The 13,643-nt window shown below is 35.4% G+C and overlaps 1 protein-coding gene and 1 long non-coding RNA gene across 2 annotated transcripts; one reads left to right on the top strand and one right to left on the bottom strand.

Moving 5' to 3' along the window:
• Positions 1 to 9,211: 9,211 nt before the first annotated feature.
• Positions 9,212 to 11,421, bottom strand: LOC128129515 (uncharacterized). The gene is made up of 3 exons (XR_008227473.1): positions 11,290 to 11,421; positions 9,677 to 10,715; positions 9,212 to 9,579 (listed from the first exon to the last, which is right to left on the bottom strand). It is a non-coding gene; the product is annotated as an uncharacterized LOC128129515 (long non-coding RNA).
• A 319-nt stretch (positions 11,422 to 11,740) lies between these two features.
• Positions 11,741 to 13,309, top strand: LOC111900255 (uncharacterized). The gene is made up of 3 exons (XM_023896132.3): positions 11,741 to 12,576; positions 12,656 to 12,890; positions 12,995 to 13,309. Exons 1-3 carry the CDS (start codon positions 11,741 to 11,743, stop codon positions 13,166 to 13,168), a joined length of 1,245 nt encoding a protein of 414 aa, XP_023751900.1. The 3' UTR covers positions 13,169 to 13,309.
• Positions 13,310 to 13,643: the final 334 nt, after the last annotated feature.

Genomic DNA, 13,643 nt, shown 5'->3' with positions numbered 1-13,643 from the left:
GGGCCTCGTCACATGTGATGGTATTCGGGTAATGGCTAACTGGCATTACAAAGAGGCCTGTAGCAGCTGAGGACTGGTTAGAGTGGAACTAGAGATTTCCCTAGGGCAAGCCTAGGATGAGTATAGCAGTGATCAGCAATAGTGAAAGGGATCTGGTGGAGTCGAGGCAATCCTTGAAGAAGGTACGGATAGATGTGGAAGGTAGTATGGGCCCGTACTACTGAAAGCAGAGGATCTGTACCCGAACCAAGGATGGCCAAGATAAGACCAGGGAACTTGTAAGTAGATGTGATCCCTCAGGGAGTATCAGTATCACTAATGATTGTTGTGATGTATTGCAGAATGGTGGTACTCCGATCGAGGCCGGTAGATGGCGGCTCAGGAGAGGGGTCAGGTTCCGAGCCAATTGATGAGGGGCTACGCGAGTTCATCGCGTCAGAGATCACCAGGGGTATCCTTGAGTCGACTCCCATTATCTTTGGGTTGATCAAGGAAGGGATCATGGAGTTGATGGAGGATCGCCTTCGGGCATTCAGGAGAGATATGGCATCTAGCCAGGCAGGATCTCGCACGCTGTCCTTCAAGGACTTCAGGGGCAGCGGTGCGCCGGATTTCCATGGGGTGAAAGACCCCATTTTTCTGTCATTTCTAGTTTATATAGTTTTGTGATAAAATGTTGCTTTCAATTGCAAGAAATAGAAATTCACATTCATTTTTTTTTTTTGTTAAATTGAGTAGCATCTCTTTGTACTCTATCAAAACTGGTGAATCAAACATGTACATCATATAGACACACACACAAACCAAACGTATATTTCTATTTTTCTCAATAAAGGGTTGTACTTTGAAAGTATAACATTATAATTAGGTATACCATAAAGACAACCACCTAGCTTTAGCAATGTACTTACAAAGTACAATTCTCTAATAATCCATGAAAGTAAGTTTCGAGTTACCATTAATGAATCTAACTGAAATTTCGTATTTTATAATTGGAAAATTATATCATTTTTGGTAATTTGACATGTTGAGGGAATGTCGTTGTAAACCAATGTCGAAGACGATGAAGGTGAATAATTATAGGAGGAAGTGAATGATGGTAGATGCAATGCGGATTCCAGATGAGTTGGAGCCTCCCGAAACAAACCATACATATATGTCACGGTATAACACTGTAGCTTAAGAATTTATTCTATAATTGAAAAAAATATGTCATTAGCTTTTTAAATCAAAAAAATGTGCATGTTATTCTATTAATATTAATTGTTATATCATTGGTCTTCTTTTACCATAAAACCATAAACAATTGTAATTTTTACATGTTTTCTATCAACATCAACTATTATGATATTGTTTATTTTAAGTTTTGAAGTTCACCTAAAACATAATTATGCAACTCCAAATTTTCACCAAAATTATCGTAAGGCTCTTGAAGTTTCTAAACAAAAATTTACATGTGAGAACTCACAAATGAAAACCCCGGAATTAGGGTTTGTGCTTTGGGCCACTATGCGATGTGTAGCTTGAGCTACGCAGAGCGTAATTCATTAAAGCCCCTGAATCCAATGTTCCTCCCACACGATACGTAGGATGCTACATTACGCCATGCGTAATGGCCAAAACCCAACTAATTACATTTTTCTTAAGAAAAGAAGTTTACCTGAAGGACCGGATGTTACAAATGTTTATTATGGTTAGCTAGATCCTATTGAAATCTTTAATACTTGTTTCTTGTTAAATAGTTTTTTTAATCTCAACAAACTAACATTGAAAAAAATAGAGATAATTAAGAAAGAAAGAAAGAACTAGGGTTGTGTTAGCTTTTTGCAGTCCTAAAAATGGAGAACTAAAAGACCAGAAAAAACGAAACTGCCCTTCTTACCCCTTCTCCACATTCATACCCTTTTGACGAGGCGTGTGTTGTTTGTGTTTGTACAATTTGTCCCCTCTTTTCAGTTCAAGATTTGGCGGCGAACCAAGAAGAAAGTTTTACAAGTCTTCTTACCCTCTCTCGTTCTCTCTCTTTTGAATATGTTTCCTCTAATCGTGATTGTATCAGGGTAAAGATGATGATAGTAAGAAAAATAATGGTGTTACGACGAAAATCACAATTAAAAGTTTTTGGGCTACGAAAATACACTAAAGTCATAATATTTTCAACGATTTAACAAGAAAGTCTAAACTTTATTTTTTGACAGTAAAATCCTAATTCACAATTTGACCAAAAAGTCCTAAATTTTTTTGTTTTTTTACGGTAAAGTCTTAGTTACCGGCTAACCGGAAAAAATGGTAAATGTGTTAAAAATTGATGGTAGTTAGGGCTTTACTTAGAGATGGCAACGAGACAGGTTTGGGACGGGTTTTGATAATCCCGTTCCCATCCCCGAATATGAAAATCGATCTCATCACCGACCCGATTCCAATGGGTACCCGTTTACCAAACATTATTGGGTCTGCGGGTATCCCAACGGGATAATGGGGATTCCCATTTAACATTCAAATTAAGAATAATTTTGATGCAATGAGAATACAAACCATTAGACTTAGTGATGCAAGCATAAATTCATATCCAAAATAATTTTGATAATTTACAAAACCATTAAGAGCAGACGTATTTGTTCTGGTACATAAGCCGTTACTAGTAGCAAAAAAAATAAATAAACACATTAGCATTCATAAATCATAATATCACTATTACTCTAAGTACTATGAATAAAAAAAATGTCAAAACACTAGCACTACAAATACAAATAAACAGGAAGTTATTTCAAGAAATTATCTTTAAATCTTTCACAACAAAGAAGATAACTCAAGGAAATACACCTATTTTATCTATGTTTTTTTTTATAAAATACGTTTATCTACGATTTTATAAACGTATTTTTTATAAAATAGTGTAATTTTTATAAAATACGATTTGTATACTATTTTATCTATGTTTTCTAAAACATAGATAAAATGTATAAAAAATGTATACAAAAACGTATTTTAGAAAACATAGATAAAATAGTGTATACAAAAACGTATTTTAGAAAACATAGATAAAATAAATTATCTACGTTTTTGTATACATTTTTTATAAAAACCGATTTGTATATATTTATATACTTAATAAATATTTATTTTATAACTAGATATTTCATATACAAAAAACTTTTTAAAAAAAGTTTTTATATAGAAAATATAACATTTTTAAGTGAAAATACGTTTTTTTTGTATAAATATGATTTCATAAAGAAAAAACATATTAGAAACAATTCTTTGAGAAAAAAAAGTTGTAAGGAAAACTAAAGTTATGATGAATTCATAATAAAATTCTAAAATTTGGGGAAAAATGGTAAATTTTGGATCAAAATTGTAACAAAATTTAAATATGGGCCAAAAGTGTAAATTTCGGACAAAATTTGTAATACATTTTGAAATCTGGGCAAAAAGTGTAATTTTTGAAAGTTGGATGACCTGTTGAACAGGTCAAATGGTTAAATTGAATACAATTACCAGTATTTGAGACTTAATTGAATAAATAATATATATATATATATATATATATATATATATATATATATATATATATAGAGAGAGAGAGAGAGAGAGACTAAATTGATTATGAGGCCAATATATAGGGACTTTATTGTAGTTTTTCATATATATATATATATATATATATATATATATATATATAGAGAGAGAGAGAGAGAGAGAGAGACTAAATCAATTATGAGGCCAATATGTAGGGACTTTATTGTAGTTTTTCATATATATATATATATATATATATATATATATATATATATATATATATATATATATATATTGTTTACCATCCCCGTAACCAAACCTGTGAAAATTTTCTAAAAGCATACCAAACCTGATTCCGGCCCCGATTAACCGATCCCAAACCCGACCCTAAGATGTCGGTTTTCGGTTTTCACCATCGGGTTCGGTTTCTTTTGCCATCCCTAGCTTTACTGTAAAAAAAAATAATAATAATAAAAAATAAAGTTTAAGACTTTTTTATCAAATGACCAAAAGGGATAATGGCTTAAAAGAGTAATATATTTTTCGATTTGTACACATATGGTCACTGAGTTTTTTTTACACATTTAGTCCTTCATATTTTTGTAGTCCTTAATATTTTTTTTGTTTCAAAATAAGTCATTTTTCTTTTTGTACTTATTCAGTACTTATGAATTTATGAATGTGGGACAATCATTGATGAAGTGTGTAGGGTTGTTGATATGTATGTGTAACGTCTCATTTTCACAACAAAAAAAAAATTATTTTTAAATAAGGCAAAAGTCTCTAATTATAAATCTATTATTAAGAAAAAACGTTTATTCCAAAATACATTTATTGAAAATCAGAGTAATAAGAAACACGGAATCTTGAACACTATTGATGAGTGTGTACAGTTATATCTTCGCCTTCCCACGATCAACGATAGAACCTGAAAACATAAACCACTGGGTAAGCATAGAGATTAGTGAGTTTCCCCCAAAATACTCGATACAACAAACGTATTATCATGCATAACGGACCCACACTCATCAGATTAAAATACATTGGCCTAATCAATCATCGGACTGGAATGTCAACATGCAACAAGTCCAATCAGGCATCGGACTGGAATCACTAGGGTTTGTCGGCATGCCACCTTAACCCAACTACTTCTCGAGCCTCTGTGGCTATGACTTACAACCGACCCACACCAGGTATCTTGTCCTACAGCATATAGCAGGACTACCTCAACCTATCCTACCACCATATGACTATCCCACGTAAGATGTCGCGAGAAAAACCTACATAAATCATTCATAAGTACTTAATGAGTACAAAAACAAAAATGACTTATTTTGTAACAAAAAAAATATTAAGGACTAAATGTGTACGAAAATATTAAGGACCAAATGTGTACAAAGTGAGAAATATATTACCCTATTAAGTCCTTTTTACCGGCTAACCTGGAGTAGCCGGTCATAATGACTAAATGTGTACAGTTTAACAAGTTGAATGGATAAATATAGACGAAAAAAAATTAATGACTAAATATGTATAAATCAAATAATATATTAGCTTTTAAGTCATTTCCTAACCAAAATGTTAGACTTTTGTATATATATATCTCATTTTCCTAAACTAAAATGTGATTAGATTACTCACTTTCCCGTTATTATTATCTAAATTATTTTAAATCACTGAAAGCCTCACAGCAACCGGTTATTTCTTCCTTGAGTAAATTACGCGAATGGTCCCTGTGGTTTAGTGTAAATTACACGCTTGGTCCCTAACTTATTTTTCTAACTCGGACTGTCCTCAACTTTTAATTATGTAACCCGCCTAGTCCCTATTCTCACATTCCGTCAATTGTTTCCGTTAGACACCCCACGTGCCTTGCACGTTGGGGGTATAAAAGTCTTTTCACATATCCAATGTTATAGCGCCAAGAAAAAAAAGGACGTATCGTTGATCAACGTGATCGGACACAAGCTTCACAGACAAAACCTTTGAAAACCCTTTGAAAACCCTTGAAAACCCTTGATCGAAAGAACCCTACATTTGAAAACGACGATGGCGCCTTGGAGGATACGTGCTACCATGGACGAGATTGACGTTGCTCGTAGATATGGTAAGTGTTTACTCCCTCAATCAGTTAGTAACTTAAAAAGAAAAATGTGACTAACCAATCTTTCCGTGAATATACAGCCGGACATCCGACGATATTCTCTGTCCGATTACACCATGGTGGACAGTTTACAAAGTTCCCTGGAAGAAAGTACATCAAAGGCAAGCAAAATTATGTTGATTTACTAGACATTGACACCTTTTCCATTCACGACATTGACGAGATTATGGAGGAACTTGGGCATATTGATTCAGACGAAACACTACTCTATTATCATTTCCTGAGACCATTTGGCGATTTGGATTTTGGGTTATTTGCTTTGGGTTCAGATCAGGATGTTCATCATCTGGGTACGTATGTTGCTAACCATAAGCTAATAGATGTATATATTGAGCATGGGAAAACAAATTTACATACTTATTCTATGTCCCCCAACCCTAGTAAGGTTAAAATTGTTGAAATTAAAGAGCCACCAGCTTGCTCCAAACAGTTGTTTTTGGAGTGGAATGACTCTCCAATTGAGCATGAGAGTGTTCCAGACCTAACAGAAGTTGAGAATGATAGTCATTTGGACAAAGAACCATCTTTGGTCGACCATATTGAATTTGAAATGAATGTAGAGAATGAGGATGATTATGATGGTAGTGGACACAACAATGGCAGTGGAAATGATGAGTTTGATGATGATAGTGAGAGTGAAGATAGTGATTTTTTTATTGATGAGGACAATCTCATACATGATGTTGATGTGGATATGAAAGATTTCCATATGAACATTGACAAGGATGTAGAATGGGTTGGAGGTTCTTCTGAAAGTAATGTACCTGAAGATACACAACAAGGTGACTTAGAAGTGATCAACACAGAGGTTTTGTTGTCTGGGTCTTCATCAGATGAGGCAAATGATGGTAAGCGAAGGAAAACTATTAGGGCCATACAGAGGGCTTATGAAAATGATGCAGCTTTGGTTAGTGAGCCCTTCTACATTTTTCAAACTTTCAGTTCATCTAAGGACTTTAAGACACAAGTGAAACTACATTCCATAAGGACAAGAAGGGAAATACAATTAGAGAAAAATGATAAGAATAGGGTTAGGTTTGTGTGTAAGGGCACTATACCAAATCTTGCTACTAATGAAGAAGAGAAATGCCCATGGGTTATATATTGTAGTAAGTGGAAGCGTGACATAGATTGGATGGTTAAGACATACACGAAGGAGCATCGATGTCTACAAACAAGGAAAGTCAAAGCGTGTGACTATAAGTTCCTTTCAGAGCATATAGTACAAGTTATTGAGACAAACCCAAAGATTCCTATTAGGGCTTTACGAGAGCAACTCCAACGTGAGTACCAGATGGACATTTCGCATATGAAAACTTTTAGGGCAAAGCAGCAAGCTTTAAAGCATGTTCAAGGAGATTATGCCAGCCAATACAGGCTGTTAAGGGACTATGTTTTAGAGGTACAAGCACGTAACCCAGATACTACGGTTAAAATTGATGTTGAAAGTGAAGCGAATCCAACTGTTGAGACAAGAACATTCAGGCGTATCTATGTTTGCATTGGAGCTTTGAAGCGAGGTTTTGCAGCGGGAAGAAGGGACTTTCTTGGACTTGATGGAGCCTTCGTGAAAGGTCCATATCCAGGCCAAGTTTTGTCTGCTGTGGTAAGATCTTCTTATTTCTTCTTGTATTGTATGTTCTTTATTTTAAGTAGTGTTAATTGACCAATGTTTTCTGGTAATTTATGTTTCTTATCAAAGGCATTGGATGGTAATAATGGGATATATCCTTTAGCCTATGCTGTGGTTGAATCAGAAACATTGAATTCTTGGACTTGGTTTTTAAGTAATTTGGGTGATGACTTAGGTTTGGGAACAAATTCCAATTTCACGTTTATGAGTGACAGACAAAAGGTATTGGAACCTATCCAAACTAGGTTTTATAGTTTTATACTATTGATGCAGTTATACTAACATACAAACATGTTACTATTGCTAGGGTTTGTTGCCTGCGATTGCAACACTATTTCCATGTGCAGAGCATCGCTATTGTCTTCGTCACATACACGACAACATGAAAAAGAACTGGAGGGGAAAGGTGTTCAAGGATCTTCTTTGGGAATGTGCCACGACCTCTAATGTACAACACTTTCATCAAGCAATGGAAAAACTAAAGAAGCTTAACAATGATGCTTATGAGTGGCTGAAACAAATACCTCCTCAAAGTTGGGCTCGCTCCCACTTTACTGGTATAATGACTTTCGATCTCTACTTAATAATTTTAAAAGAAGGTAAATTGAATACTGACATAGAAGTTGTTTATGTTCAGGGAGAGCACATTGTGATGCTCTAACTAATAACCTGTGTGAAGCATTCAACAGCAAGATAGAAGATGGTCGTGATGCACCAATTATTAACTGCATTGAGTTCATCAGAGAGTACATTATGAAGAAGATAGTCAAAGTTGACAAGGAAATTCAGAAAGTTGTAGGTCCTTTGACTCCTACAGCTACAACAATATTGGATAAGATAAAGAGTAAGGCAGAACAGTATGTTGCAACATTTTGTGGTGCTGGAAAATATCAAGTTGCTGGACCATGGCAAGATCAGTGTATTGTGGATGTAGGTCAACAAAGTTGCACGTGCAAAAGGTGGGAATTAACAGGAATTCCGTGCAAACATGGTGTGGCTGCTATTTGGGACATGGGGAGGAATGACAAAGATGTGGGAATCCCAGAATCATTTGTGCATCCATGTTACTGGTTATCAACCTGGAAAGAGATGTATTCTTTTAAGGTTAGTCCAATCAATGGAAGGTCCATGTGGGAGAAGTCAGCTATACCAACAACTCTGTTGCCTCCAAAACATCGTGTTCCCATAGGAAGACCAAAGAAGAAGAGAACAATATCAATTGTGGAAAAGGAGGACTTTGTTAGAGGAAACACAGCATCGAGGGCCCATAGATCAGTAACATGTACGAAGTGTAACAATGTTGGTCACAATGCAAGAACCTGCAAAGGGCAAAGACCAATTGTTGGTGGGGGTGGTGGACAATCACAAGTCAAAGGAAAAGGGAAAGGGAAGGCAACCACTTGATGGTTTGTAATAGGGCTAGTCTTTTGTTACTTTAAATATGAATGGATTGTGTTATGTTACTGCTTGTAATAGGGCTAATATTTTGGTACATTATTTATGAATAGTTTGTAATAGGGGCAGTATTTTGATACTTGTTTTAGCCAATATGTTGGCACTTTTGGATGAACTAGTTTGTCACCCTCATTGCCCTGTAATAGTTTGGTACTAATTAATGGAATGTTTTCTTCTTATGATACACCATTGGGTAGATAATAATTTGGTTTATATTGATTTTTACATTTATATTTTCCATAATAGTTTGGTACTAAATTAGATTGTTATATTCTTCTTATGATGTCACCCTCATTGCCCTGTTATAGTTTGGTACTAATTAATGGTCAATATGCTGCTTATACATCACTTTAAAACATAATCAATACAACACTGCTACAACCATTACAGTACATTTGCATTACAATACATAGATAACCTAACCAATACATAAACACCATTTTCATTGATCTTAAAAATCTTAACCATCTGCATTACAATACATACACAACTTAACCATTACAGAAAAGGATACCTTCACATTCACTGCTACAACCTAACCATTACAGATAATGATACCATCACATACATTGCTACAACCTAACCATTACAGAAGACTTTACCATTACAATAACAAATCATCCCCACCTTACAACTTGTAAACAAGTATCACCAAGAACAATACCCAACTAATAAATAAACATATTTTCAAGAAAAGATTTTCATTTTTCAGCTTCTTGTTCAACCTCACAAGCCAGGAGATTGTCAATCTGTCACCATGATCCTTTTCATCATCATCTACCCAAGCAATAAATCCTTTACGTGGTTCCTGTCAATTTCAAAAGCCACGGTTACAATACCTATAATCGCATACAGTGATATCCCCATCTAGGGTTACGATTACAAAATTCTCAACTACAACATACCTTAATTGGACATGCGTAAAAGGGTCTTCCTGGATTATTGTTAGTAGTTGAAGTCCGAATTACAGCAGCACGCCCACAATCGCATTGAACCATCCTTGATTTGAACATCCGTAGGTGTAACCGCTTCAAACGATGGAGGATTGAAAGAAACTCTAAATTAGGTTCGATCCTGATGAAAAATTAGTATTTGAAGATCGTTGGAAATGTGAAAAGACTTTTATACCCCCAACGTGCAAGGCACGTGGGGTGTCTAACGGAAACAATTGACGGAATGTGAGAATAGGGACTAGGCGGGTTACATAATTAAAAGTTGAGGACAGTCCGAGTTAGAAAAATAAGTTAGGGACCAAGCGTGTAATTTACACTAAACCACAGGGACCATTCGCGTAATTTACTCTTCTTCCTTTCATCAACAAGTGAACTCTCGTTTCCCCCAACTCGCTCCCACTGCCGTCGGCGTGCCAGACTCCTTCTGCACCTCCGATGAAAGAGAACAAAAGCAAACGACGTTGCAACCATCATTTTTGTGTCCTCTATTTCTCATTCCCACTGGTTTCGCAGGAATCAATCGATCCCACAAATGGATTGGGGGCTTTCTGGGATCAATCGATCCCCACTGACCTCCTTGGAAGAAATGAAAGTCAGAGATGATTTCCTCTCCCCCACTGATTAGCTGCCTTTCTTTTCTTCCCCTAATTTTCTTTTGCTCTTTATCTTTTTCGAAACTGGTATAATAGATGGATTTGGGTGGGTTGGAGGTTAAAGACGGTGAATTTGTCTTTCAATTCTCTTTTTTTCGAATCGGATTTAGGTTTTTTATTTGTATATATATGCTATTAACCATTTTATGTTGTTCATACTTCTTTGAGTTTGATTTACGATTTGCAAAAATCAATAAGCAGACTAACAAAACCATTGACGCTCTTGCCGCCTCCGAATCCATAAATTGTCTGTCTTCAACCCAACAATCGATATGTCTGTGATTTAGTGCTTTTAGGCCTTTTTGCGATTTGTCTTTCTCACTTGTAGATGTGATTCTCTGTTGAGTGACATATTAAAAAGAAGGTAACAGCAATTTACTTTCATTTATCCATGTTTAATTAATTAATGGAAAAAATAGAAAACAGAAACAATGTAAATATAATTCGAAGTAAAATGTTATTAATTGAGAAAAAAAAATTAAAAAGAAGGTAATAGCAATGTACTTTCATGTCTTCGTATGTCTTAGTATTCTACTTCCAGTTTTATAGCAGTGTTATCCAAAAAACAATTTTCATTGATATAAATGGATAGACTTTTTGAAGGATATTCCATCTATTTTCAAAAATGACCATTCTGCCCCTACAGGAATAAAGTATATTACATAAATGGTCACTGCATATACAATTGCAGGAAAATGGTCCCAAGTTGTACAATTTTTTCAAAGTATAATCGTTTAATAGGAAAAACTTATATTTAGGTTTAATTAATTAATGAAAAAAAATAGAAAACAGAAACAATGTAAATGTGATTGAAAGTAAAAAGTTATTAATGGAGAATAAATTAAAAAGAAAATAATAGCAATGTAGTTTCATGTATTCGGTTGTTTTAGCATTCTACTTCAATGTATTTACCTTAAAGCTGTGAAGGAGAGAGTGATACAAACAAAAAACGTGGTCCTGAGTTGTTGATCCATTTGCTAAATCTAAGAAAAAGTGCTGAAATGTTATTTGATATAATCATATTAATAAACAAAGAAAATGAAACCCCGAGGCGTATGTCAATTTTGAATGTGCAGGGAAAGCATAATGCATGTTAACCTGGTATGCAAGAAAGAAATTAATTCCAATCGGAAGAAGAGATGTATGACAGTTTTGAAGGAGATGCATCATATGCTAACTTGGTATATAAGAAAAGCAAAGAATGTTGTTATTAATCAGCATCTTAATTAAAAAGACTACTTGGAAGCAAAGCAATTTAATTAGAAGAAGTAATTAAGTTGATTCCTCGAGTGATGCATCTGCCACATTTTAATTTAAAGTTCAGGGTAACAAATCTTTCAATTGCCATTGATGTTCAGCTCGTATGGATATCACAAAAGAGAGAGAAGATATGGAAGAGATTAATCATTTTAGTCATAAAAATCATCCATTAAAGCTTGTCAACTCAGAGACGATTGATAATGCTGGTTTGGAGAATCGTGGTGGTGGTGGTGTAATAGGTTGCTATGCATGTCAAAAACCTATATCATCAAGTGGCTTTGCATATGCTTGCATGCCATGTCGTCACTTTATGCATAAAGCATGCGCACAGCTTCCGCTCACTATCAATCTGCCTTCCTTGTATGAGCATCCTCTAACGCTACGGGATCGCGGACCTGTAAAAGATTTCAGATCTTGGACTTGTGATGTTTGTTGTAATGTAAACCTAGGTAGGGGGTTTTATTATAATTTTAGAAAACCAGAGGACAACTTTAAGTTTAATGCTTGCATAGATTGTTGTGTTGTTGAGATTGGTCGCAAGGTGGAAGCTGATGTTATCAAGGAGGGGACAAGGATCAAGATTGAACATGAAGGTCATCCACAACACACTTTATCCCTTCAGTTAAGACCCGCTGCATTCCTGTGTGATGCTTGTAACACTGAGGATAAAGGTTTGTTCTATCTTTGCGACAGTTGTGGCTTTTGGATCCACAAGACTTGTGCTTCCTTAGCCCCTACCATCCATCGACCGCATCATCACCCTAATCACCCACTCACTCTGGTCTATTCTCTTCCAGAAAAATTCTATAAATTCTCTTTTTATTGCGAATTTTGCAACATTTACATCCGACGGAATGATTGGTTGTACCATTGTGAAAACTGTAGATATTTTTGCCATATCAAATGCGCCTTAAATGCAGAGCTACCTTCTACTCCAAGGTAAATCTTCTTTAATTTCCTTTTCTATGTTTAAGAAAATTGCTCCTTGAAATTAACTAAGAATTATATGTGGTTTCAGAGATGGTCCAAGTACTTCCATTGCTGATGAAGAGGTAGATAATTTGCTGCAATTTCCCATGTCAAATGCATTTACAAATCCATTGAAACTACTACACTCTGGAATGATAGCACCAGATGATGACGATGATGCTGATCGAAAAACTATGATTAACCATTGGAGTCATCGTCATCCATTATTTCTTAATGTCAAACATCAAGCTGACATGTCTGGTTGTAGTAGTGATCGATTAGAGGTATGTCATGGATGTGTACGACACATATCACTTCCGTACTATAGTTGCAAATTAGATGGATGCTCATTCACTCTCCACAAATATTGTGCCGATTTACCCCTCAGATTAGAACATCTACTTCATCCACCTCATTTGCTTCACTTGACGTTGCAACATGCGTCTATCTATCAATGCAATGGTTGTTTCAGCGGTGGCAACAATTTTTTTTACCAGTGTCAAACTTGCAAGTTCTACCTCTGTGTCAACTGTGCATTTCTACCCAAAAGCATCAAACATAAATCCCACAAGCATCATCTTATCCAGGTTATTGATCGCGAACCTCTTTGTAGCATGTGCAACTCATGGTCCGAAAGGATGAGCTATGCTTGTAAGGCTTGTAACTTCATATTGGGCAAGCGTTGTGCAATGAGGATGCCGAATTCCATTGCTCATAGGTATTGCAAAGGACATGAAATCCCATTGATGTATCCCCCAATCATGGATCATCCCGAAGATTTCTTTTGCGATGTATGTGAGACGGAAATGCACCCCAAGTTCCCCATGTATTATTGTCAAAAATGTAAAAATTCTTTTCACCCTCTATGCATTAGTCTTCTCGATTATTATCAAAACATGGTGTACGAGGGCAGCATAAACGTTTCCTATCACAAACATCCATTAACATATGTTCGAAGAAAGAGAACGCCCAAATATGTGTGTTCTACTTGTAATTGTGATATTAATGGTCGTTTGGTTCTTGAATGTCGGGCAAAA

This window comes from Lactuca sativa, unplaced genomic scaffold (assembly GCF_002870075.4).
Source record: "Lactuca sativa cultivar Salinas unplaced genomic scaffold, Lsat_Salinas_v11 Lsat_1_v11_unplaced_19, whole genome shotgun sequence".
Classification (NCBI taxonomy): Eukaryota; Viridiplantae; Streptophyta; class Magnoliopsida; order Asterales; family Asteraceae; genus Lactuca; species Lactuca sativa.
The sequence above is the reverse complement of the archived record's forward strand: the minus strand, read 5'-3'. Positions and strand labels throughout refer to the sequence as shown.